The sequence below is a fragment of the Amblyomma maculatum genome, chromosome 1 (assembly GCF_055883805.1).
Source record: "Amblyomma maculatum isolate TAMU_Amacu chromosome 1, ASM5588380v1, whole genome shotgun sequence".
Taxonomy (NCBI): Eukaryota; Metazoa; Arthropoda; class Arachnida; order Ixodida; family Ixodidae; genus Amblyomma; species Amblyomma maculatum.
Window position 1 is genome coordinate 473,844,606 of NC_139344.1, and position 25,722 is coordinate 473,870,327.

A 25,722-nucleotide genomic window follows, 5' to 3' on the forward strand; every position below is an offset into this window, starting at 1 on the left:
AGTCACAGTCCAAATATTTTTCTCTTGCATGCAGTCACAACATACTTGGCAACTGGAACTTATTGGCACTAAATCTATTGGTGAATTGGGGCAACATCCACGCTTAAAGCAGCTCAGCGTGTTAAGATTTCCTTTTTTACTTATTTTCCCTCACAATATGCAATGCTTATTTAGCGCCCTGTCAGTGAACAAACAGCACAGGAAAGAGACATGGAGTGACAAATCATGCATATGGTGCCGGTTACTATAATCTGTCATTGGCAAACAGGAAAGAAAGCCAATCAACATAGCCCATGTATATGAGCCTAGTTTAAAGCTGCACGGGGTCCAACTCACTTTGGCCGACACATCCCCAAACTGGAGCAGCTCCACCAAGACTCCGGAAGTTGACTTGAAGGGGCGCAGGCGCCGGCCAGTGCATTCAGACACTATGGACACCTGGGTCAGGAAAACCACAACATGAGAGGCCAAGCTGCATGTGCGCTGGCTTTAAATGCAAGACAGCTCAGCTTATTCATACACTGCCATGAAAGAGACCTTCCTTTGATCCAGCATGACCTAAATATGTTTTGCCTCAGAATATAAATACTCCTTGTAACTAGGAAAGCATAGTGCAGAGAGAACAAAAACAGGACAAGTGATAAAAAGGCTATTGGCTTTCATCCTTCATTCTTCCTGCGCTATGCTTTCCAAGTTACAATGGATTACCAGACTGCCCAAGCCAATTACCTCATCAATATTCACTCAAATAAGGTTACGTGCCACAATATGTGCCACTCCACAGTGGCCTACAGAAGTACTGTGGAGAAAAGGGAAGAAGCTTGCAAAGTTTTGCTCATCTACCACAGAAACAAGTGACATCATCCAATCTAAATACTAAACGAACCTTATGACTGTATTCTAGAGTGTGTTCCTGTACCTCACAGGTTCAAAGACAAGCTCCGCAGGTTCCTGACACAACAAAAATGGCGGCCGCCTGTATACCTCTCAACTAACTGCTGTAGGCTACTCGAGTAAAACAAATAGCAAGACATCTATTCATCACTAAAAAGAAAAACGCCTATCACGCAGTGGCAGACCTAATAAGATTGGTGTGCACCAAAAATACACAAGGCTAGATCCAGCGTGCCCAAAAGCTCGGCATGTTTTTGTAGGAGGCCAGGAGGAGGGAAGGTGCAGGGAACCGTGGGAAGGGAAAGGAGTCAAGATAAGAAGACGAGCGTAATAAAAAAAAAACAGAATAGAGGGGGAGGATAAATAAACTGAAGAATGCAGAATTGTATTAGAGAAAAAAAAAATGTGGTCCAGAGAAAAGTAAAGCAGAAAAAGGGGAAATGCTGCGTACCAGTGAAACAAAAGAAAACAAAACAGAAAGGTACCGCCGTACAAGCAAAAAATAACAGAGGAGAAAGAAATAAAAATAAAACTGTCCATCTGTACATTCCTGTACATTCCCAAATCATAACATACATAGAAGAAAATAACATAATCTTCAAATACCAGCACGGCTTTCGCAAGGGATATTCATGCTATGGGCAAGGATTCACTAATGACTTGCTATCCTGTATTGACGTCGACAACCAGGTTGATGCCATATTCCTGAATTCTTTTAAAGCTTTTAAATGCGTTCCTCGACAGAGACTACTAGTGAAACGAAAATATCTTAACATTAACACACAAGTGATTTTATGGATAAAACATTTTTTGTCATTTCGAACCCAGTTCACAAATATATATCACTGTAATCCCTCTTTTATTCCAGTCACGTACGGCGTTCCGCAAGGGAGCGTGTGCTTGGTCCGTTGCTTTTTCTAATATATATCAATGATTTGCCTAACTGCATCTCGTCCCGTGTAAGACTGTTTGCCGATGACTGTGTTGTTTACCATAAAATTACTACTGAAGCTGACCAACAAGCATTGCAATCTGACCTAAACGAGATTAACGTGGTGTCATGACTGGCAAATGGCCCTAAATCATACCAAAACTAAGTGCATGTCATTCACACATTCCTCCTCCCGCATTCCAACCTCATACATTATAGATAACAATATTGTCGAGCTTACTACAACGTACAAATATCTAGGAGTAAATTTTCACACGGACCTAATATGGCATCATCACATCAACATTACTCTTGCAACTGCTAATCACTCATTCGGAATCATGAAACACAGACTAAAGCAAGCACTCTCACACTTAAAAAAGCTCGCATACACCACCTTAATGAGACCTAAAATTGAATATGCATGTGCAATCTGAGGCCAGAGCCAGAATTACATCATACAAAACATTGAATCCCTGCAAAGCCATGCTGTTCGCTTAATTTTTTTCGGACTATTCCCCGTACACCAGTGTTACAACTTAAAAAAATCGTGCTGAATTAGATCCACTATCACTACGACGAAAACACGTTTGCTTATCTCTGTTCCATGAGCTCTATCACCACAATGTTTTGCATCACTACTTCTTTCAGCCACCTGGCCTCATTTTCCCTCGCCGTGATCATCCCTACAAAGTCAATCGCCCGGTGTGCCATTCATCTTTTTACGCACAATCATTCATACCTAGAACCATAAGTGACTGGAATAACCTACCATCAAGTATTGCCACCAAGATTCACCCAGACAAATTTCACGAAATGCTACATACTCACATCAGAATGTGATGTCCCTGTACACCACTTATTTATATTACATAAAGCCAATAATCATTCTTTTGTGCTCCCTCGAATACCAGTACCTTCTTTCAAATGTCTTTGTATTCTTAATCTGCGCTGTAAGCAGTTTTTTTGTTGTTGTTTTTGTATCATTAATCTCGACTGTTTGAATTTTTACTCTTTTCCATTTGCGATCTAGTGTTGTTCTACTGTACTGCTAAAATGGTGTTTGCATTTTGTTTCCCTTTTCTGTTTTTGAACGAAGTATTATCAAAGTGCTTCTTGTGTCCCCCCTATATAATATCCTCCCTGAAGGGCCTTTAGGGTACTTGAATGAATGAATGAATGAATGAATGAATGAATGAATGAATGAATCTAACAGCCATTAGTAGCAAGCATATAAGGAACAAGAATAAAAAGAAAAAAGATTACTATGGGCACACATGCAGGGCAAGCAAACAGTAAGGCTCCATGTCCATATGTCAGGGCCTCAGCCCACCAAGATTGGCCATCTGGGGCCTTCGACAACATAAGCCATGTAGCAGACTGGCACGTGGGTTTACGAACCATCGGGGCAGGATTGGATGCGATTGGCAGTAAAGATGAAAAGCGAACAGCAATGCGAATAAGCAGTGCATTCGCACTGCACAAGAACAAGGGGAAGAAAGTAAAGAAGAGAAGTCTGGATAGCCAGGAAGCCGCTCTACTATGTCTGCGGTGAGCAGACAGGTGCAATATTTTGTACCTGAGTGGCCTCCGGAATTCTCGTCACATGGTAGATGAGGTGCAGTGCTGCCACCTTTCTCTCTGGGTACCATTAAAAATGTATGCTAAGAAAAGTATTCATTAAAGGAATTTGAGCAAATACAAAGGTTAGCAGTTTGTTTTAAATATAATCGTTATCACCAGCTTGATTCTCGAACCCAACCTACTAAATAGAAAAATGTAAGGACTTTAGAACCATGCAGGAATTTAGCTAGAACATAACTACCGTTTAATCTATATGGCTGTCAGCTTTGCCTAAGCCATTCAACATATTTGCAGCCATCACCATCCAGAGTTGCAAAACACCATAATTTGCATAGGCTAACTCTTATGTTTGTTGACAGCGAAAGGTTCAAATATTGCTAAGGCATGAAACCTTCATTCAGGATGGGATCATGCCAGACGAGTGAAGTTAGATCTCGGTCACGTTCAGCAGCGCCACTTCCACTTCTTCCACCATTAACCCCCTGTCCTTCTATGTCGTCTTCACTCCTCTGTCACATTTTACCCCTGCGCAGTTTAAGCCTCACCAGGCGAGTTATGCTGGCTCCCAAGAGTGGTACGGCATCAGGCGAGCGAAGTGCGACAGTTCAGTTTTCTCAAAACGGCGACCAGTTGAGATGATGCGTGCAATTTCATACGCGATGTCATCACGGTAAGGTAGAAAGTCGGCCGAGTTGGTACAGAGACACGATTGAAATAATGCATGTCTAAAGGAACATTTGGGAACCTACTCGCACGTGGCTGTTCATTGCAGGAAATGCAACAAAGAAAAAAAATAAGGAAGGTAAAAAGAAAGATGAACAAGGCGGCTACCTGCTGTTTTCATGAACTAACATTCTTTTTCGTCATCGAGATAAGTTAACACGAGAAGTTAAGGAGAACTACTTTATCAGAAAAAAAAAAAAAAAAAAAAAAGGCAATAGGTGCATCAGCCAGCCTTCTGTCTCCTTTGTAGACTGTGAATTTTTTATATCTGAATAAAATGTGAAATGTAATGCAGAGGTTTTTTGACTCTCTTCCAGTTCCTCGTAAGTGCGTCTGTTTGTTGTTCTGTATATATTTCTCGTCTGTTCAAGTAAACTTAGTTGTGAGTCTATGCTTGTCCTGTTCATTTCGTGTAGTCTTTTTTAGTGCAGCGCATTATTTCAATCATGTGATGTCACTAATTCTGGCCACATAAGGGCAATCTTAGTGGGCTTCTGATGCAAGCTGGACTGGACGCCAAAGCCAGACCATATCGCCCAGAGCACACATGCCAGCAGTGATCATCGTAGCGCTCCTTGAAATGCTCTTGCGATCCATTGGATCACAAGGCAATCCGACAAGCTTCTTCAGCTAAGGACAGGATCTCGGCGACATCTAGATTTTCACTGGCAGAAAACAGCAGGATTGTATCCAGGGTGTAGCGTGGCAGGCGAGCGCAGAAGAGATAGAATGGACCGTATCCAGTAGTTTCATGAGCAGTGGTATGGAAGGCATATGTGACGTAGGGCAGTATGTTGTCCCAGTTCTTATGATCTGAGTCCACATACATATGTATATACATGGCAAGCATGTTGGTCAGTGTCCTGTTGATGCGTTCCGTCAAACCATTTGTCTGTGGGTCATATGGTGTTGAGCGTTTGTAGGTGACTGTGCATAGACATAGGAGCTCCTAAACAATATCGACAGTGAATTGGCAGCCTCGGTTACTGATTATGACTCGTGGTGGTCCAGGCCGCAAGAAGATTGAATTCAGAAGGAACGACACTTGATGCGCGGTAGCCGATGGTAGAGCAACTGTTTTGCAATAGCGAGTAAGGTAGTCTGCAAATATCACGATCCACAGATTGCCCTTTGGAGATTTTGTTCAAGCAGATCAATTCCGACCTCTTCAAGCGGACTGCTGAGAGGCACCACGGGGTGAAGTAGGCCAGGTGGAGCAGAGGTAGGATGTTCATGAGGCTGACACTGCGTGCAGCTGGCCACATATTGTTCTGTCGTGGGACGCATTTTCGGCCAGTAAAACCGCTCTTGAGCTCAAGGGAGCGTGCCAACCGATTCCAGATGTCCGGACACGAGATCGTCATGCATCACACATAAAATAGAGGAGCATAGAGCGTTTGGAACAACGAGCAGGTATTAAGAGCCTATAGGAGAGTAGTTGTCTTTCCACAGGAGACCGTGGCAGATACAGAAACGGCCTTTAACTCCCTGGGTGCGTGCAGTGGCAAACAGAGGCTGTAGATCTGGATCTAAGCGTTGATCAGTTTTAAATACCTCAGCGTCAGGAAACTCTGGGATGATGGCTGAAACGTATTGGTCGAAATTGTCACTGTCATACTCTGTTGATGACAGCTGCATTCGCGAGAGACAGTCTGTATCGGAATGCCGGCTACTCTTGTATACAACATTGAAGTTATACTCCTGCAGATGGAGGGCCCAGTGTGCGAGGCGACCGCATGGATCTCGAAGATTGACGAGCCAGCAGAGGGAGTGACAGTCAGTCACAATCGTGAATGGGTGCTAATGCAAGTAAGATCGGAACCTCGGCACGGCGAAGATCACAGCAAGGCATTCTTGTTCGGTGACAGTGTAGTTGCGCCCTGGCTTTCTGAGGGAGCGGCTCGCATATGCAATAACATGCTCCTGATCAGCTCTGCGCTGAACCATAACAGCACCGATGCTAAAACCACTAGCATGGGAATGGACTTCTGTTAGTGCGGAGGGGTCGAAATGCTGGAGAACAGGATGTGAGATCAATAGGAATTTCAGCTGGCGGAATGAGGCATCGCACTCGGCAGTCCATTTAAACGAAGCTCCTTAGTGAAGAAGGCATGTCAGCAGGTAGGTGATGTCAAAGTGGTGAATAAAACGCTAGCAATAGGAATATAACCCAAAAAAAACTGCGGACCTCTTTGACTGTTCGTAGTGCTTGAAAGGACTCCACAGCTGTCGTTTTCTGAGGGTCTGGTCACATGCCCTACTCATCAATGAGATGCCGATTACCAAAGCTGGATGCTCGCCAAAGTGGCACTTCTTAGAATTGAGGACTAGTCCAGCATTATGTAAACAGTCTAATATGCGCGCTAAGTGGTAGTTATGCTCGTCGAACGTTTGATAAAAAATTGCGACATCATCAAGATAGCATAAACGTATGTCCCATTTCATGCCGCACAATACCGTGTCCATAAACCTTTCAAACATCACAGGCGCATTGCAAAGTCCAAACGGCATTATATTAAATTCAAAAAGTTCATCTGGTGTTACAAACGGCGTTTTTTTCTTTGTCTGCCGGATGCCTCAGGATCTGCCAGTAACCTGATCGCACATCTACGTAAGAAAAATAAGAAGCACCAAAGAGGCAGTCTATAGGCGTCGTCAATGCGAAGCAAAGGGTATACTACATCCTTTTTGGTGATGGCATTTAACCAGCGGCAGTCCACGCAAAATTGCCATGTACCATTTTTTGTAAGGACAAGAATCACGAGAGCAGCCCAAGGACTGAACGACTCCTGAATGATTTTCTTCTCAAGCATCTCCGTGACTTGCTCGTGGATTACTTTGCACTCCGACGGTGACACACGATAAGGCTTTTGATGAATCTGGCGAGACGAACCGGTATCGACAGTGCGGCGCATATGAGACTTGGCAATAAAGGATGGTCCACGGGGCTGGGAGAAGTTGAAGACAGCCGAGTACTACAGCAGAATGTCTACAAGTGAGCGGCATTGAGTGGTACTCAATGTTTTGTTGATCATGCCGAAATTTTTACATTCAGCGCTGGACGCTGGAACGGGTTCAGCCGGAGCAGCTACGGCCGACGCCACAGCTGGAGTTGGTTCACATAAAGCAAGTTTTAAGAGACTTGGTAAAACGATGGGTTAGATGAATTAACAGTCCACAACCACATGCTGCCCCACAGATACAGACAGTGTGGCACTAAAATGTTGCATTTTAAGCAAGTCGAATGCACTGGTTCCACCAGCGCTTCAAACATTTCACATTGGTCAAGGGCAGCGAACACTGTGAAATGGGTTTTACTGAGGGTTCAACAGGGAATATAGCCCTCTGTAAGCTGCATGGCGAACAGCACAGGTACACAGTCCGGCTAAGCACAAACCAGCGAGCTCGAGCAGCGCAGTGGCACTTCGTTGTTCTCTTCCTCATGTTTCGTGACATCCGCTCTTCGTTCACTACAATTTCCCCGGGAGCGAAAAGGAGCCATCTATGGTGAAGGCAAGACGAGCGGGTCGTATTACGTTTTGAGGTGGTTCACGTGCACGGTTTCGTGGCCGCGATTACGCATGTCCAAAGAGGGAGTGAGTGGCTCCATGATATAATTTACAGGGGAGGTTTGGTGAACGATGCGGTAGGGGCCATGATATTCAGTTCGAAATTTCGATGACAATCCTGGTGGGGTGCTAGGAACCCAGATCCAAACGAGCGACCCTGTAGGGAAAACATGCGGCATCTGATCTTCGTCGTGACAATGCTTTTGGCGGCCTTGAGATTCTGATGTTAAACTGCGGGGCAGTTGGGACATTCCTCCGCATGCTTTGCAGCGTCAGAAAGTGGAGTCCACTCGGAGGAGTCGGGACGATATGGTAATATAGTGTCCATCGTGGACGACGCCTCACGCCCATAAAGGAGGAAGAAAGGGCTAAAGCCGGTGGTTGACTGCGTGGCGGTGTTGTAAGCGTACATCGCGAAAGGAAGAACAGCACCCCAGTTAGTCTGATTGGCGGCAACGTACATCGTGAGCATATTTCCAAGAGTATGGTTGAAGCGCTCAGTCAGCCCGTTAGTTCGAGGGTGATAGGCTGTGGTGGTCTGATGTATGATGCGACATTCGGCCAGTAGAGCTTCAACGACATTGGAAAGGAAGACTCGGCCTCCGTCACTGAGCAGCTCACGCGGTGCGCCGTGGCGAAGAACAAAATGATGAAGCAAGAACAGGGCAACCTCACAAGCAGTAGCGGCAGGTAGGGCAGCGGTTTCCGCATATCGGGTGAGGTGGTCGATGCTGACGATAATCCAGAAGTTCCCAGAGACCATGCAGGGAAGTGGCTCGTAAAGATCAACGCCAATACGATCAAAAGGGCGGGCCGGGCATGGAAGGGGTTGTAAGGGGCCAGACGCACGAGGTGTGGCGGGCTTGCGGCGCTGACAGGCGATGCAGGAGCGGACGTATTTGCAAATATAACCGAGCATGCCGCGCCAATAGTAGCGTTGAGAAATTCTTTCAAACGTCTTGACTACACTAGGATGGGCAAACTGAGGGTCAGCATGGAAAGAAGCACAAATTTCATGTCGTAAATGGCGGGAAATGACGAGAAGCCACCGTCGACCATCAGTCATATAATTGCGGCGGTAGAGAAGACCATCTCGCAGGGCAAAGTGTGGTGCTTGATGGCGTAAAGTCCGAGAAGGTGCAGCGCTGGGAGAAGTGGACACGATGTCAATAAGAGATGCGAGCCACGGGTCTTTTCGCTGCTCCGCAGGCATGTCAGCGATGGTTAGAGACGAGAGGACGGGATCAGCCGCTGTGGAGCAAGCAGGTTCGCTGGATAGGGGAGAACGAGACAGAGCGTCGGCGTCCATGTGTTTACGGCCAGAGCAATATACAATGCGGATGTCAAATTCTTGAAGGCGGAAGGCCCATCGTGCCAGGCGACCGGCCAGGTCTTTAAGAGAGGACAGCCAACATAACGCGTGGTGGTCCGAGACGATGTCAAACTGGCGACCGTACAGGTAGGGTCGGAATTTCATTAGTGCCCACACAATTGTCAAACACTCCTTTTCCGTAACTGAGTAGTTGCATTCAACTTTAGAGAGGACACGGCTCACGTAGGCGATGACGTATTCGTGGAAGCCGTTTTTTCGTTGAGCCAAGATAGCTCCGAGGCCAACGCCACTCGCATCAGTATGGACCTCGGTGGGTGCTGTTGGGTCGTAGTGGCGAAAGATTGGTGGCGATGTCAAAAGATGGCGCAATGCGGTGAACACTTCGTTGCACTCGGCCGACCAGGCAGTTAACTCGCTGTTTCCCCTGAGTAGTTTCGTCAGGGGTGCAATAATAGAAGCAAAGTTCCGTACGAAGCGTCGAAAATACGAGCACAAACCTATGAAGCTTCGAAGTTGCTTGAGTGAGACCGGTTTAGGAAACTCTGCAACTGCACACAGCTTGGCCGGATCAGGGCGAACACCTTTTTTAGAGACGATGTGACCCAAAATTGTCAACTGCTGGGCACCGAAGTGACACTTCTTAAGATTCAGTTGTAGGCCAGCGACAGTAAGAGAAACCAAAACTTGCCGCAAGCGTTCTAGGTGCATAGCGAAGTCGGTGGAAAAGACAACCATGTCGTCCAAGTAGCAGAGGCAGATGTGCCACTTGAACTTCCGCAAGATGTTATCCATCATCCTCTCGAATGTGGCGGGCGCACTGCACAGACCGAAGGGCATCACATTAAATTTATAAAGGCCATCCGGCGTCACAAATGCAGTCTTCTCTCTGTCACAGGCGGCCATTGTGACTTGCCAGTAACCAGAACGTAAATCAAGAGACGAAAAGTGCTCAGCACCCTGAAGGCAATCAAGAGCATCGTCTATACGTGGAAGGGGGTAATTGTCCTTGTGGGTAATTTTGTTGAGGCACCGGTAATCGATACAAAAGCGAAACGAACCATCTTTCTTCTTTGCTAGCAGCACTGGTGAAGACCAGGGGCATTGAGATGGACGGATTACACCATGTTGTAGCATGTCCTCAACTTGCTCGTTGATCACGCGACACTCTGCCGCTGACACACTATAGGGGCGCTGTCAAAAAAGCGAGTTAGAGCCGATCTGAATGTGATGCGCGACTGTGGAAGTGCGGCCGAGAGGTGTGTGGGTGGCGTCGAACGCGGAGCGAAATGTCTGTAAAAGGGCCACAAGCAAGGTGGGCTGGTTGAATAGAACCAGGAGATTCCCCACGTAGCAGAATAATCGGGCGTGGAGACGGATTGCAGATGAGTAGCTTCGTGAAGCCATCGAGAACAGCAGATGGCAGCGGCAGGTGCTTGCGGTGGATGAAGGATGCAGACGGCGTAAATAGAACACTAACGGCTGACACTGCAGGACACGAAAGAGGCACAAGGGCACAAGCCTCTGGAGCTACGTCGACATCTTCAGTGATGGTGAGCTTTTGAGGGCACATTTTTGAGGTTGTCGTCGGCAGTACGTTGCACAGTGCAGAAAATTCTACTTCAGCTCGGGCGCAATCGATCACGGCGTTATTTTTAGACAAGAAGTCCCATCCGAGGATTACGTCGTGGAAACAAGACGACAAAGCTACGAACTCGACACTGTACAAAAGACCTTCAATGACGACACGTGCTGTACATGCTGCTAAAGGTGCAATCCTCTCTTCGCTGCCAGTGCGGAGCGACAAACTGTTAAATGGAGTCATAACTTGTCGTAATTGTCGGCAAAGTCGCTCATGAATCACAGACACTGCAGCACCCGTATCGACCCGCGCATATACAGACAGACCATCGATAGAAATTACTATAACGTTCGTGGGCAAAATATGAGGTCTTGAGTTTTTCGCAGAGCACGCAGTTCTTGCCTCAGGAACCACGAAACTTCGTTTCCCTCGTCAGCAGGGGGTGGTCGCCGGCGCATTGGTGAGTGGAGAAGGAGAACGATGGGTCGCATACGAACGCTGTCCGGCAGTCTATGCAGGCGAAGAGGGAGCAGAACGAAGCAGTGGTGGGGAGTACTCCGAAGACGCAGGCTCGGGACGCGCAGCCATGCGGCGATGGCACCGACGGGCCACATGCCCAGGGCAACCATAGTAGTAATAAATTGGGCGATTATCTGAAGTGCGCCACGGGTTGTAATAGTGCGGAGTCGCAGGATGAAGCAGAGCCGTTTGAGGAAGCAGTGAATAGCGCAGGACAGGCTGCATGGGTGGTAAGGGCTCAGGCGGAGGCCGCGCAGCCACTGCTGCATAGGTCAAAGGGGCTGGGACAGAAGGTTGGCTATAGTACTGTACTGGTGCTCCGACGTATGTCAAGGGAGAGACAGCAGGAGCTTCAGGAAGCGTGGGAAGCGCTTCTGCGATTTGTTCGTGGATGACTCGCTGCAACTTTGACACCAAAGGAGAGGAAGCGTCAGGACGATGGGGAACAAGGGACAGTTGACGGGCAACTTCTTCTCGAATGAACTGCTTTATTTATTGCAGCAAGGGGGACTGTTCTGCATCGGCGGTTAAAGCTGCAAGAGGCTCCTGGTGTGAGATCGAAGAACGAGTGATTTGACGGCGCTTGTGTAAAAGTTTTGGCATGCATTGATTACATTGACGACGGTTGTTGGGTTTCTGGCCAGAAGCATCCGGAACATGTCATCGTCGATTCTTTGTAAAATATGACCAATCTTGGCATGTTCTGTCATTGAAGCGTCCATGCGCTTGCACAGGTCTACAACATCTTCAATATAACTTGTAAAATTTTCGCCGCGTAGTTGTGCACGGCTGCGCAAGCGTTTCTCAGCGCGCAGCTTGCGCACTGCAGGCCTGCCAAAGATATCGGAAAAAGTGGTCTTGAAAGCAGACCACGAGGAGATATCGGCCTCGTGGTTACGGAACCACAGGTTGGCGACGTCCGTTAGGTAGAATATGACGTTATTTAATTTGAGGCCGTCGTCCCATTCGTTGTGGGTACTGACCTGCTCATATGAGGACAGCCAATCTTCCACGTCGTGGTCGCCGGTTCCGCTGAAGATAGGAGGGTCCCGTTGGCGCAAAGCTTCAGCGCAAAAGACGGGGGATGAGGAGGCGGTTGGACTAGGAGTGGTAGCGTCGGTCATGGCTGTTGTCGGTAGTGTGCGGCTGCGGAGCTCCAGGGCAGATGGAAATCCTCACCTCCACCAAGTGAAATGAGTTTTACTGAGGGTTCAACAGGGAATATAGCCCTCCGTAAGCGGCACGGCGAACAGCACAGGAACACAGTCCGTCTAGGCACTAACCAGCGAGCTCGAGCAGCGCAGTGGTACTTTGTTGTTCCTTTCCTCGTGTTTCGTGACATCTGCTCTTCATTCACTACAACTGGAACACACACTGCAGCCCGCGATGGCACGATAGTATCTTGAGATACACAAAACGCTGTTCTGGCATCACACGCACTTTCCTCGAGGCTCGCCACATTCATAGGCGCAAAATAAACCTCGCCACTTGTGCAGTCGACCGTCGCTCCATACAGCTTCAAAAAGCCTATTCCTAAAATGACGTCATGGGTAGAGCTAGGAATAATGACAAATTCTGCTTGATAAACTGCTTCACCAAATTCAGCTTCAAGATTTCATACTCGAGCATGCAACCTCACATGACAATGCGTTGAGGTTTTATCACATTTGAGCATAACTTTGCGTCCCACAGGCATTTAAATCTCATACTGATCACAGAAACAGTTGCACCGGTATCAACGAGAGCTAGTGTAGATATGCCATTAACGACCACGTTCTTAAGCATGGAGATGGGAGGAGGAATATCAGAAGAGAGTGAAATTCTAGTGGCTTCACCTCCAATGGTCGTGCTGGTTAGTTTTCCGGGCAAGACGGTGAGGACCGGCGATGAGGTGAAGGAGATCGCTGTGTACGAAGCACGGGAGGAGGAGTGAATGAAGGGGATGAATTACGAAGAGTGGTGTGTAAAAGTTCTGTTGGAGGAGATGAATACGCAGTCATCGTAGATGCACCCTGGTAAGCCAGTCGCGCTAAGGTCAACGGCGGTAGCAGAATCTAGTGGTATGGCCTGGATTTCCACAGCGGAAGCAAACCAGAGGCGGGTAATCAATGGTCCATGCCCAACATTCTTCGTCGGAGCGATCAAAGGTCTGTGCCTAGTAACATTCATCAGCACTGGGACCCATTAAGAAGGCATCACGCTGCGCGTTCTTGTCATGAAGGGGCGGTTGCCGCTCACAGTAAAGTTAATCCTGGCGCGACCTTGCAGCACTGTGTGGTCGAGAATAATGAGGCGTGCAGTGCATACTCAAGTCCGCTGCATTGATGGAAGAAGACTCTCCCTATCACTGCACAGAAGTGAGAATGTGATCACAAGGGAGTGCATGACAGCAGGACAAATCTTCTCAAACTATCCGGCAAATAGTGGAGGCGAGGCTAGTGGCCTCTCGGAAGTTGTGTCCGAACTTCGATGTTATTCGGTGTACCTTCAAACTCTCAAATGTTCAGCAATGCTGTACGACATCGGTGACGAAGTTCAGGCTTTCCTTGCTGATAAGAAATGTGTAGATGACTTCAGCGAAGATCTGGAGCAAATGGCCTACTTTGTCCTTGTCGGACATACAAGGTGACCATGCAGAGCTTCAGTATTGCCTCAATATAATGCAAACATATCTCACCGGGATGTTGAGCCTGATGAGCCAATGTCTGCTCAGCCCTCTTCTTTTTCGCCGAAGGATCACCAAAGCACTTGGTTAGTTCTTTCACAAAGCGAGCCTAGGATTTCAAGGTATCCTTGCGATTTTCAAACCATATGACGGCCATATCTGTAAGCGAAAAAAACGATGCTTGCCAGTTGGTCGTTGTTGTCGCAGTTGTTATAGCGGCTGACTTGTTGGTAGTGGGTGAGTTATTCATCCATGTCATCACCCGCTGCTCCTGCAAAGGAGCGGAGCTCTCGGTAATGTGGCCAGGAACTGCTGAGTGTAGGCCTAAGTGTGGCTTCTCCGTCCAGGGACATCTCAAGCACGTGAGGTGGTAGGCCTGCAAGACCGACTCTGACGAGGCTCAGGTTGATCTGTTGTTAATTAGGACGTACCCAGCAAACCTTTACCAAGATGTTATGGCATAAAACCTTCACTCAGAACGGGGTTGCGCCAGATGAGCCAAGTCAGAGATCTTGGTCGCGTTCAGCAGCGCCACTTCCACCTTTTCCACCATTAACCCTCTGCTCTTCTACTATGCAGTCTCCGCTTCTCTGTTACACTATTACCTATTTCAAAGGATGCTAACATAATAGAACAATACACCTACTCAAGTACTTGCCATTAAAATGCGCTTCCAGTAACTGAACAGTATGTGATAGGCAAGGGTTCTCACTGGCTTTGACATTTTACTTTGTTCCATTTTCCTTTTGTGCTTGCTTTTACTCGTTTTGTTTACACGTTAAGGAGAAGAGTTCTACATGTTAAGAAGACGGGTTCAACTTAAATTTAGCACAATTAATACAGAGAGCTATGGAACAGAAAATGGTAGGTGTAATGTTATGAAACAGGAAGTGTGCAGAGTAGGTCAGGGAACAAAAATGAGTTACTCACTTACTAGTTAAAATCAAGAAGAAATGATAAAAAAAACATATCTGAAAGGAACAACGAATATGGACAGAAATGATGTATACAAGAGCTTGTCTGCATTGTTCCTGTCTGTCTTTGCCTTCCCCATATGGTGTATTTTTTCATCATGAAAATTAACCAACTTGCCCAACTATCAGTGTTGCTTAAGAAGAATTGGACAGGTCATTGAGTGCGAAGAGATGATAACCGATGGCCGCTAAGGGTAATGAATTGAATTACAAGGGAAGGGGAGTGTAGCAGGGGCGGTAGAAAGTCGAGAGGGCAGGTGAGGTTAAGAAGTTTGCAGGGGTAAAGTGGATGCAGCTGTCCTAGAACAGGACCGGGTTAATTGGAGGATTATGGGAGAGGCCTTCGCCCTGCAGTCAGGGTCATGACGATGATACTTTATTGCTGTGCCAAGTTAGAGATATAAAGCAAGAGTAAAGTTCTGCACTACCCACCTTCTCACCATGGGGGCCAAGGATGCCAGCCATGAGAAATGAGATTCGCACGTCACCCACCTGAGAGAGATGGAGGCAAAAGAGCAGCAGTCACAAACATACAACTGCGTACTTGAATGCATATTGTGCTGTGCAAAGGAAGCTGAATATGAAGAAAACATGCAGAGTGGAATGTGGAACTTCAACTGAGCTTTTACTACACAGACAGGCCTTTACACGTTAACTGTAATCGTGTCAAAACATAACAGGTAGTGACGTAGCTTTGTACAATATTTTAGCAAAATTATTTTACTGCAGTAATACTCTTTTACGCTGATTTATTTGACACAAAGCGCAATAGGGATGCAAACAGTGTATTATCGCGCATGTCACACCAAATTACCCAACATTGTCACATGGCTCAGCAAAATAGCTTTACTGCAATAATAGTTTTGCTGCACTCAGTGGATGATTCTGGAAAACATCATGATAACATTGAAAATGTGGTGAAAAGTTAGCAAATGCACAATTGAATCAGTCTGGTGTCTGGTTACTCAGAATGACAGTTCAAGCTTTGTTGTTGGTGCATTTTACTGCCCCCCTGCTACGGAACCAGGCGTTATGCATGAACTGCGGGAAGTCGCATGTGGTTTTTCTGCAGACTGAGTGCTTCTTGGAGGTTATTTCAATTTGCCCGATGTAACGTGGTGTAATGGAATCTGTTACCAGAATTCTGGTACAGGTGCATACTATGAGCTAAAAAATTTATGCGATACGCTTGGTTACGTGCAATACGTATTTGAACCTACTCGCGATGGCAATATTCTTGACCTGTTGTTTTGCAACACTCCTGATGTACTATCTGATGTATGTATTACTCCTGGCATTAGTGACCATTTTGTAATTACCGCACAACTGACCATAGCTATCAAAAAAACAAAAATACGTGAGTCCAGGAAGGTTTACTTTTACGACAGAGTAGACTATACAACAATATCAGAGAAACTACAGGACCATTTTTTGTCTTTTGAATGCATGACTGAAGATGCAAACGTTGACGATATTCAGAGCTTGTTTAAAGTCAGAATTAACAGCCTTACTGACACATATATTCCGAGCATTGAAAGTGGTAAACTTGAAAAAAGGCTGAAGCCTTGGATTAATGGACATCTTATGAAGCTCATTCGTAAACGACAGAGGACTTACTCACAATACCGCAGAACCAAATCAGAGCATGTTTTTCATAAACTAAAGAACCTAACGACACTTTTCAAGTCAAAGATGAATGAAACGCGGAAGAAATACTTTGAGCGGTTGGTTTCTGACTTTCGGTGCAACAATAGAAAAGCTTTTTATAAATTTATAAAGCGCTGCAGTAATGATAAGCACAGTCCTCTGCACAAGGTTCATGATGGCTTGATCGTAACAGAAGACAGTGAAAAAGTTACGATATTTAATAATTTCTTCAAATCCGTTTTCCGCTCTCCGAAAGCAGTTCAGACTCAACCACATAGAAATGATTACCCACCCATGCCTCCTTTTGTCTTTTCACACAATGGAATACTTCAGCTTCTAAATAATATAGACGAGTCCAAGGCTATAGGTCTAGACGGGATATCGCCAAGAGTTCTAAAAATTGTTGTGTAGCAGTGTCTCAGTATCTTTATGTAATTTATGACAAATCTTTTGCGCAGGCCAAGCTTCTTGATGAATGGAAAGTAGCTAATGTAGTACCAGTGTTTAAAAGTGGGACAAAATCTGATGTGTCTAACTATCGACCAATTTCCCTCACACCGATATTTTGCAAAATCCTTGAACACATATTATATTCGGCATTAATGCAGCACCTCTCTTCCATTAAGTTTCTAAACCCTCGCCAGCATGGATTTAGAAAAGGTTTTTCATGCACTACTCAATTGATAGAATTTTACCACGATATAGCGTCAGTGATTGATGAGAAGGGGCAGCTGGACTGTTTGTTTTTAGATTTTCAGAAGGCCTTCGATACGGTCTCCCACTCGGTCCTAATACAAAAACTAGAAAATCTTAACATTGATGACACTATTACTGCATGGATCGCAAATTATTTAACTTCACGGAAACGGAAGGTAGTGTTAAATGGCACCAGTTCAAGTTTGGTCTCTGTTACATCTGGTGTCCCGCAGGGATCTGTTCTGGGTCCGCTGCTTTTTCTTGTTTTTATAAATGATATCTCAAATGGAATAATCTCTAACATGCGACTGTATGCGGATGACTGTGTTTTGTATTCTGTTGTGACAAATGAAATGGGTTCCACACAGCTCCAGGATGATATTTTCCGAATAGAACAATGGTGTCGGGAAAATTCTCTGTTCTTGAACAGCAAGAAGTGTGTTCATGTTAGTTTCACAAAGAAACCCAACAAACTTTTTAATACATATTTCTTGGATAATCAAATAATAAAAAATGAAGCGAGTTACAAATATCTGGGTGTTACGTTTTCTGAAGATGGGACGTGGGCTTCGCATACAGTTGAATCCCGCTATAACGAAATTCACGGTGCACGAAAAAAAATTCGTTCTCGCGGAACTTCGTTATCGCAAAAATTTGACGTGAAACGCAGAAAGAATTGCCCAAGCAGCAGCAAAGGCGTTTAACGCCAAAAATCTGTAAGCTTGGTTTGCTTACGCTTCACGGCGAGCAACGCCGTCACGCGATTTTCGCACTCGGTCAGCAAACCCATTGCAACATCGTCGTCTCGGACAGCAACGAAATTCCTGATGACATCAAAAGCGTCCATCACCTGTACGGCGGTTGCCGCAGCCGGCGCTTCCTGTACGTCGTCGTCTTCTTCATCGGAAGAGTCCTTATCATTCCGGGCAGCTTTTATGATCTGCTCATCACTCACATCTTCGTGAACAACAACACAAGCGTCAGCGCCGATGTATTCGTCGAGCTCGAGATTAGGCGGCACGGTTCCTATTTCTCCCAGCGTTTTCCAGGCGGCCGCGATCCCCGGAGCCGGTGACGCCTCTTCGTCGTCGTCTGTAACGCCTGGTGTTAGGCCAGCAGAGTGTACGGGTCGACCTTCGGCAAATCCGGCGTGCCTGAAACAGTTCACAATTACTGAGCGCCCCAGTGTGCTCCAGGCAGCAGACATAATCTGCAGTGCCACGTACAAGTCCACCTTCGTGTCTCGGCCGGTTTCAGTGTTAAAAAGCAGCCGCTGAATTAACCTCCCGCGGTAAGCGCGCTTCAGGCTAAGAATCACGCCCTGATCGAGAGGCTGTAAGACAGACGTGCAATTGGGAGGGAAAAACCTCAGCTCCGTGTTAGTGAGCTTGACTTCGTCGGAGTGATGCGCTGAACAATTGTCCAAAAGCAAGCAAACTTTACGGCCCTGCCGCTTCATGTCGCGGTCGAATGCCATCATCCACTCGGTGAAAATAGCGCGGGTCATCCATGACTTGTTGTTCGCCTTGTACTGCACAGGTAGGCTACGAGTTCCCTTAAAATAGCGCGGCTTGGCACTTTTGCCTATGACTAACGGCGGACGCTTGTCCGAGCCATCCATGTTTGTGCAAAGCAGCACTGTGATGCGTTTTTTGCTGTGTTTGCCGCCGTGACAGCGCTGCCCCTTGAAGTCGAGCGTCCTAGCCGGCAACATCTCGTAGAATAGCCCGGTCTCGTCGGCGTTGTAAATGTCTGCAGGCGCGAAGTTGCTTAAAATTCCGGCCATGTTACTCGCCTTCCAAGCAGCTGCTCCGTCCACGTCTGCTGACATTGACTCGCTGCACAACACTTTTCCAACGATGTTATGGCGGGCCTTGAAACGGTTTAGCCAGCCAATGCTGGCTTTAAAATCATCAATGCCAAGTAGGCATGCATAGTTCAAGGCTTTCTGCTGGACGATACTTCCGGACAGGGGGACGTTGCTGGCTCGTGCTTCCACAAACCACGCATGCACTGCTTTGTCCAACTCTTCATGGAGGGGCCGCGTCACCTTTTTGTGCTTCGAGGATGTGCCTGAAGCAAGTGCCATTCTCACGCTGTCCTTATTGCCTAGAATCGTTGACAGCGAACTTGCAGGAATTCCGAAGTCTTCAGCAATTGCCGCTTTCTTCCTTCCGCTTTCTGCTTGGGCGATTATTTGAGCTTTTTGCTCAAGGGAAAGAGTTTTGCGTTTTTTCACTTGCGTTGCCATCGTGTCCTGCGGATGAAAACTCGTCGTTGTCGAAGAGAAAGGCAGCGAGTGAACAACGCGACCACGACACAAAGCCAAAATGGCGGAACTGCAATCACGTGATTTCATGCTTAATGTGGCTTTGGATTTGACTTGGACTTCTCGCCAATAAAACTAGTTTCGGTTTCGATTTTGAACGCGAAAATTTCGTTGAAGCGGAAACGCTCTGCAAAAATGGTTTGTTGTGCAGAGAAATTTAGGCCATTAATTCTTATAGGATACTCGCGGGGAATAAAAAATTATTCGTTGTCGCGGAAATTTCGTTGTGGCGGTATTCGTTGTGGCGGGATTCAACATAATACTGCCAGTAAGGCGGGAAGGGCTCTAAGCTTTTTGCAATGAAATTTAAAGAATGTGTCTGTCGAAGTAAAGCAGGCTGCGTATCAGACTTATGTGCGACCGATATTAGAGTATGCCTGTCCTGTGTGGGACCCGTTCCATCGTGTGCATGTTGACGCCATTCACCGTATAAAATCTGTTGCTGCTCGGTTTGTTATGGGGAAGTATGATCGATTTCTCAGCACTACCAATATGAAACGTGAACTGTGCTGGTACCCTTTAAATGAACGACGAAAAAATTTGTGACTTAAATTGTTCTTCAGCATTTTTCACAATCAAACCGGAATCACTGTATCAAATTATTTACAGCAACCACATTATGTTTCTTCTCGAAATGACCATAAATTGAAGCTTCGAGCATACCAATGCCGTACTGATTTGTTTAAGTATTGATTTTTTCTGTGTACCATAAATGATTTGAACGCAGTGCCAGAGGATGTAGTTTGCCGCAAAACTGTGGATTTGTTTTATGATGTTTTGTGCCCCCCGCTGTAATGCCCTAGTGGCGCTGTGGGTATTGTATGAATAAAGATAAAGAATAAAGTATTACCGCGTATCTAAAAACAAACCGCGTTACTCTGCCACATCACTCAGAAAAAGGATATTACTGCAATATTTGCCTTGACGTGCTATAAAAGACTATTCATTTGATACTGGTGCTGAGAGGGTTAAAAAAGGGGCTTATTTATTGGAATGTCAACCGTGTCAAGTCCAAATGTCACATGATTCAGCAATATTTATTCATTCGAGTACTCATCTTTCTGCGCTCAAAGCACGCCTCATTTGATACCTGTAATTGTACGGTTCAAAATGAGGGAAATTATCGCGAATGTCACACCGTATCATGCTACATGACCACGTAACTTAGCAAAGCTTTTTTAGTGAAAAATTCGCCTCATTACTCTCAAAAACCTGTATCATTTGAAACACATGATTATAGGGTGCAAAAAGCTAAAAATAGCATGTATCACGTTACACTGTCACAAGACTCATCAAGATCGCTTTACAACCTTATTCATCTTATTACGCTCAGAAAGCCCGATCATTTCATACCCATGATTATAGGGTTAAAGAAAAAGCAATTGCGCATGTCAAGAGAAATCTTGTTACACTGTCATGTGACTCAGCAAAATCATGTTACTGCAATATTCGGCTTACTAAGCTCAAAAAGTCCTTTCATTTGACACCCATGGTGATACAATGAAAAAGGGGCGCATTATCGCGCATGTCACACCAAATCAAGTTACATTTCTCTTGACTGACCACATTTGCTTTACAACTATATTCATCTTATTACGCTCAGAAAGCCCAATCATTTGATAACCCATGATTATAGGGTTAAAGAAAAAGCAAATTATTGCGCATGTCAAGAGAAAACATGTTACACTGTCATGTGACTCAGCAAAATTGTTTTACTGCAATATTCGCCTTATTAAGCTCGAAAAGCCCTTTCATTTGATACCCGTGATGATACGGTCGAAAAAAGGGCGCATTATCGCGCATGTCACACCAAATCACGTTACATCTCGACTCACCAAAATCGTTTTACAACAATATTCATCTTATTACGCTCAGAAAGCCCGATCATTTGATGCCGATGATTATAGGGTTAAAGAAAAAGCAAATTATTGCGCATCTCTAAAGAAATCATGTTACACTGTCACGTAACTCAGCAAAATTGTTTTACTGCAATATTCGCCTTATTAAGCTTAAAAAGCCCGTTCATTTGACACCCATGATGATACGATTGAAAAAGGGCCGCATTATCGTGCATGTCACACCAAATCACGTTACACTGTCACATAACTCGCCAAAATCGCTTTAAAACATTATTCTTCTTAAAGGTCCCCTGAAACGGCCACCAAGAAGCCACTGATAAATGTGTTCAGTGTGTAGAACAAATCCTTTTGAGCATTAACCCAAAGTATAACTCCTTGGAACAAAGGCAGCGATTTATTATTAATTTTTAAAAACAGCATTTTTTGAAATTCGCGGGCAGAGAGGTCGTCACTTGGCGGTGTTGCATGGAACTATTTCCTTAAACCGTGACGTCACGGGTGAGTTGACTGGCAAGGCTTGCTAGAAGCTGCCATTCGCTGCGGCCGCTGCAGCCATGACGTCACGGACACACTTCCAGTAGCTGCGAAAGTCATCTGCTCGTGCGCTGCTCGAACTATGTGCGGGCTGTTGTTACACAGCTCGCCGCCCTTATCGGTTAGGCGGCCATTGCCCATCAAGTACAACAACCGAAGCGACGCAGTGATCGGCGGAACGAAGCTGAATTTACAAATATCTTATTTATATAACGTGGTTTCAGGAGTACCGGAGTGTCGTCCGACGAGGCGTCAACAGCATGGTCAAGCATCGCACGATGGCAGCATCTCCTCGACCGCCGTAAACACCGCCGCTGTGGCCCCTCCTCCCGCATACCGTTCGCGAACGACACAGCGGATCGTTAGCACCGATGTCCAAAATAAAGCGTGCTAAAATTTGTTGGCGTCTAGAATACTGAGCCGAATATCAAGTATGAAGCCCTCGTGAGGATCGCTGACCTGCAACAAATTGCTGGTAAGAGCGATAGCCGTGATACAAGCAAGTTTCTGCTCAAGCCAGCTGCTGCTGGTGCATTTTGGCTCATCCGAGCTGCTCGTACTAGTTCTGCGATTAATGCGTCGCCAGAGTTAATTCTATAATTATTTTACTATGGCAGGACTCACATAAGGTAGTTTCATAAGTAGGCGATTTACGACAGCGTTGATCAGGTCCAAAGCGCCGACCGCCGCGGCTTCGAAGCGAAACAATTCAGGCCTAGCGACGACTAGGGACGGTCACGCATGGCGCCGTCGTTCGCCGCGCTCGCGCGCCCCAACCTCGCAGTAATTGTGTGCTGCAACGCTTGCAGCATCCCGTGCTGCAAGCGTTGCGAACTCATGTACTTTCATAGCTAAGGCCGTGCATTTTTTGACGTTCTGCTCAGCAACAAGCCGTTCAAACGATACTGCAGGCAAGACAAGGATTCAGTATGCAGTCGCTGCGCTGTCGGCCGTAATCGAAGACGTTGGGCGGCACCATATTCTATACATCGATCTTTAAACGTGATACAGTGGGCAAATGAATAACTTTGTGAAGCAGACCCGCTCATATGTTTCGGGCATTCGGGCGCCGGTGAGTGCCCTCCGTCAACAGACGCCACCATAACCTCGGTTAACGACGCAAACCGAGGTCGCCAAGCTCGGTTTGCGATAACCGCGGTTAGTGGTGTAACCTTGGTTTAGTCCGCCGCGTTACATGGGCTAACCACAGGTTCGCGGTTACACTAACCGTCACTGTGCGAACTGGCGAACTCCTCAGGCGTGAGCGAGCGAGGACGGGTTGACGTGAGTACGCCAGCAAGCAAGTGAGCGCGCGGCAACCGGAATGTTGTCGAAGTGACGTATTTCTGGGCGGAGCTTTGAACTGGCTTGTATTCTTTATTTTTTATGGCTCCCTTTGGCGTACGAGTTGAGAGGGAAAATTGGAAGGGTCATTTTTAATCGCCGATATCTCTGGTGTTGCAGAAGCTAGATTGAAAATTTTTGCGGGAGAATGATGGGTGCTTCAATATCTATCAGTGTTATGGCGTTGTTTATCCTTCTTGGTGACCCATTTCAGGGGACCTTATATGCTCAGAAAGCCCAATCATTTGATACCCATGATTATAGGGTTAAAGAAAAAGCAAATTATCGCGCATGTCAAGACAAATCATGTTACACTGTCATGTGGCTCAGCAAACCCGTTTTACTGCAATATTCGCCTTATTAAGCTCGAAAAGCCCTTTTATTTGACACCCGTGATGATACGGTTGAAAATGGGGCGCATTATCACGCATGTCACACCAAACCACGTTACATCTGTCATAACTCAGCAAAATCGCTTTACAACAATATTGATCTTATTACGCTCAGAAAGCCCGATAATTTGATACCCATGATTATAGGGTTAAAGAAAAAGCAAATTATCGCACGTCAAGAGAAATCACCTTACACTGTCATGTGACTCAGCAAAATCGTTTTGTGCAATATTTGCCTTATTAAGCTCGAAAAGCCCTTTTATTTGACACCTGTGATGACACGGTTGAAAAAGGGGCGCATTATTGTGCATGTCACACCAAATCACGTTATAGTCACATGACTCACCAAAATTGCTTTACAACATTATTCACCTTGATACGCTCAGAAAGTCCAATCATGTGATACCCATGATTACAGGGTTGGTGAAATAGATTTAGTGGTCTTGGCTGTCCAGTAACTGTTGGACTGCGACCAGATTAAAATCAGTGGCGGCGAGATTAAATGTATTGGCGCTGGGATTATTTTCTGTGGCGCCCAGATTAAATTCTATGGTGCTATGATTAAATAGTCTGGCGTTTGGATTAAATTGAGCGGGAAATACTGCAGCAACAAATGGAACATTTGCTGGCGCACTTCATAACTGAGCAGCTAGTCTGACCTAATGCGTTTACCTATTTTGACTTGATATATCGATTCAACTGTTGAGTCTACCACTTCAATGCGCTCTAGCAGCGATACTAATTTGGAGTTCAGATTAATGGGCACGACATTTCCGCTCCCTATCTTATGCATATCTATTTATTTTGAATACACCTCAAAGACCCCAGATATGGGATATTATATGATCCCTTTTGATCTTATGCCTGGGCTGATGAACTCCTGAGCATTGGTTATTTGGTCTGCCAAAAAGGCGCCTTTAGATCACAATAACACGCCTTGACAAGCTTGGTGCCAGTGCAGCTCCTGTGCTTTTTGCCAGCCGTGGGATCTTAGACGACTGCAGCATGACCTCGATCATCTTGTCTGTTTGTAAATATGGTGGAGGTCTATAGGGGTGGAAGCAGGCTCAGCATTTTGAATCAGCTTTGGGCTACAGAGAGATGGCATTGAAGGGTAGCCTTTCCAATAGTTCATCATTCTTTGCTTCAGCAACGCTGGGGCACATTTTTATTATCTATTATGGCGCATACTAAATTTACTTGCGAACAAATATTTATTATGCTCCATGCTTCCTTCCCTTACAAAAATTTCATTTGTATTAAGCCCAGTGCAAGTTGCATTATATCATTGCCACTGGTGCTGTGACATTGTTCCCATGTTCTGCTAAATTTGATGGCAGAACATCAATGCAGCCAGTTTGGAGCAGTTTTGGAGAAATATTTCATTTTGGAGCAAGATGGAGCAGGGAAGACAGTTTGGAGCAGAATGGAGCAATTGGAGCAGCATTTCCACCCCCGAGTCAGGCAGGCCATACTTTCACATCTGCTCAAAGTTGCAGTTGTGCTGAGAGATATGTGTGCAGTGCAACAAGAATGAAATATGCCACAACCAGCCCTGCACCAGCCTGCAAAAGGAGACTGCCCATTTGTTTATGCCATGTCTATTTAATCTCACTCTTGTGAATAAACATTTGTTTAAAAAGGCAATGCACTGTACTTTTGTCTGCTCTTCCATGCTACTGCTGTTCTTAATATTGCCGCGAAACCTTCAAAACAGTATTTGTTTTTTAACAGCCGCCGGCATACAGGCTTATCACTCTGATTCTGGACCGCGTATCAGTTCCGTAATCTTTGTTAATGCTCGATGTCGCGAGTCACATCTTTATCAGTTTTGTTGTAGCGCAAGATGCACCGAGATCTGTCTCGAAGGTTCCGGCCACTCGGGTGTCTTTCCACAATGTTCCAGCCCGTGCTGGTAGCTGTTTGCGACATTATCTAGATTGTTCTGTGCAGCCTTTAAATAGAGCGTTGACGAGTGTGATGAGCATTCTTTGTCCGACGACCGACGAGCACGTTTGTTGCTATCGCCGCCGCCGAGTTGCTTAGTTCTTTTGCGGGCGCAAGTTAGCCCAATAAAGAGTTTCTTCAGTGCAATCATCGACTCTTCATTTGTGTTGTCGACCTTGTCACCCCTACGTGACATCTGGTGG

General features: G+C 45.9%; 1 protein-coding gene across 1 annotated transcript in view; it reads right to left on the minus strand.

Moving 5' to 3' along the window:
* Positions 1–25,722, minus strand: part of LOC146209985 (transmembrane protein 43-like) — a 98,215-nt gene that overhangs the window by 29,974 nt on the left and 42,519 nt on the right. Inside the window, exons 8-9 of the mRNA XM_084605855.1 lie at positions 15,204–15,263; positions 337–438 (exon numbers count right to left, since the gene is read on the minus strand). Coding sequence (XP_084461981.1) covers positions 337–438; positions 15,204–15,263 — 162 coding nt within the window. The remainder of the gene's footprint in view (positions 1–336; positions 439–15,203; positions 15,264–25,722) is intronic.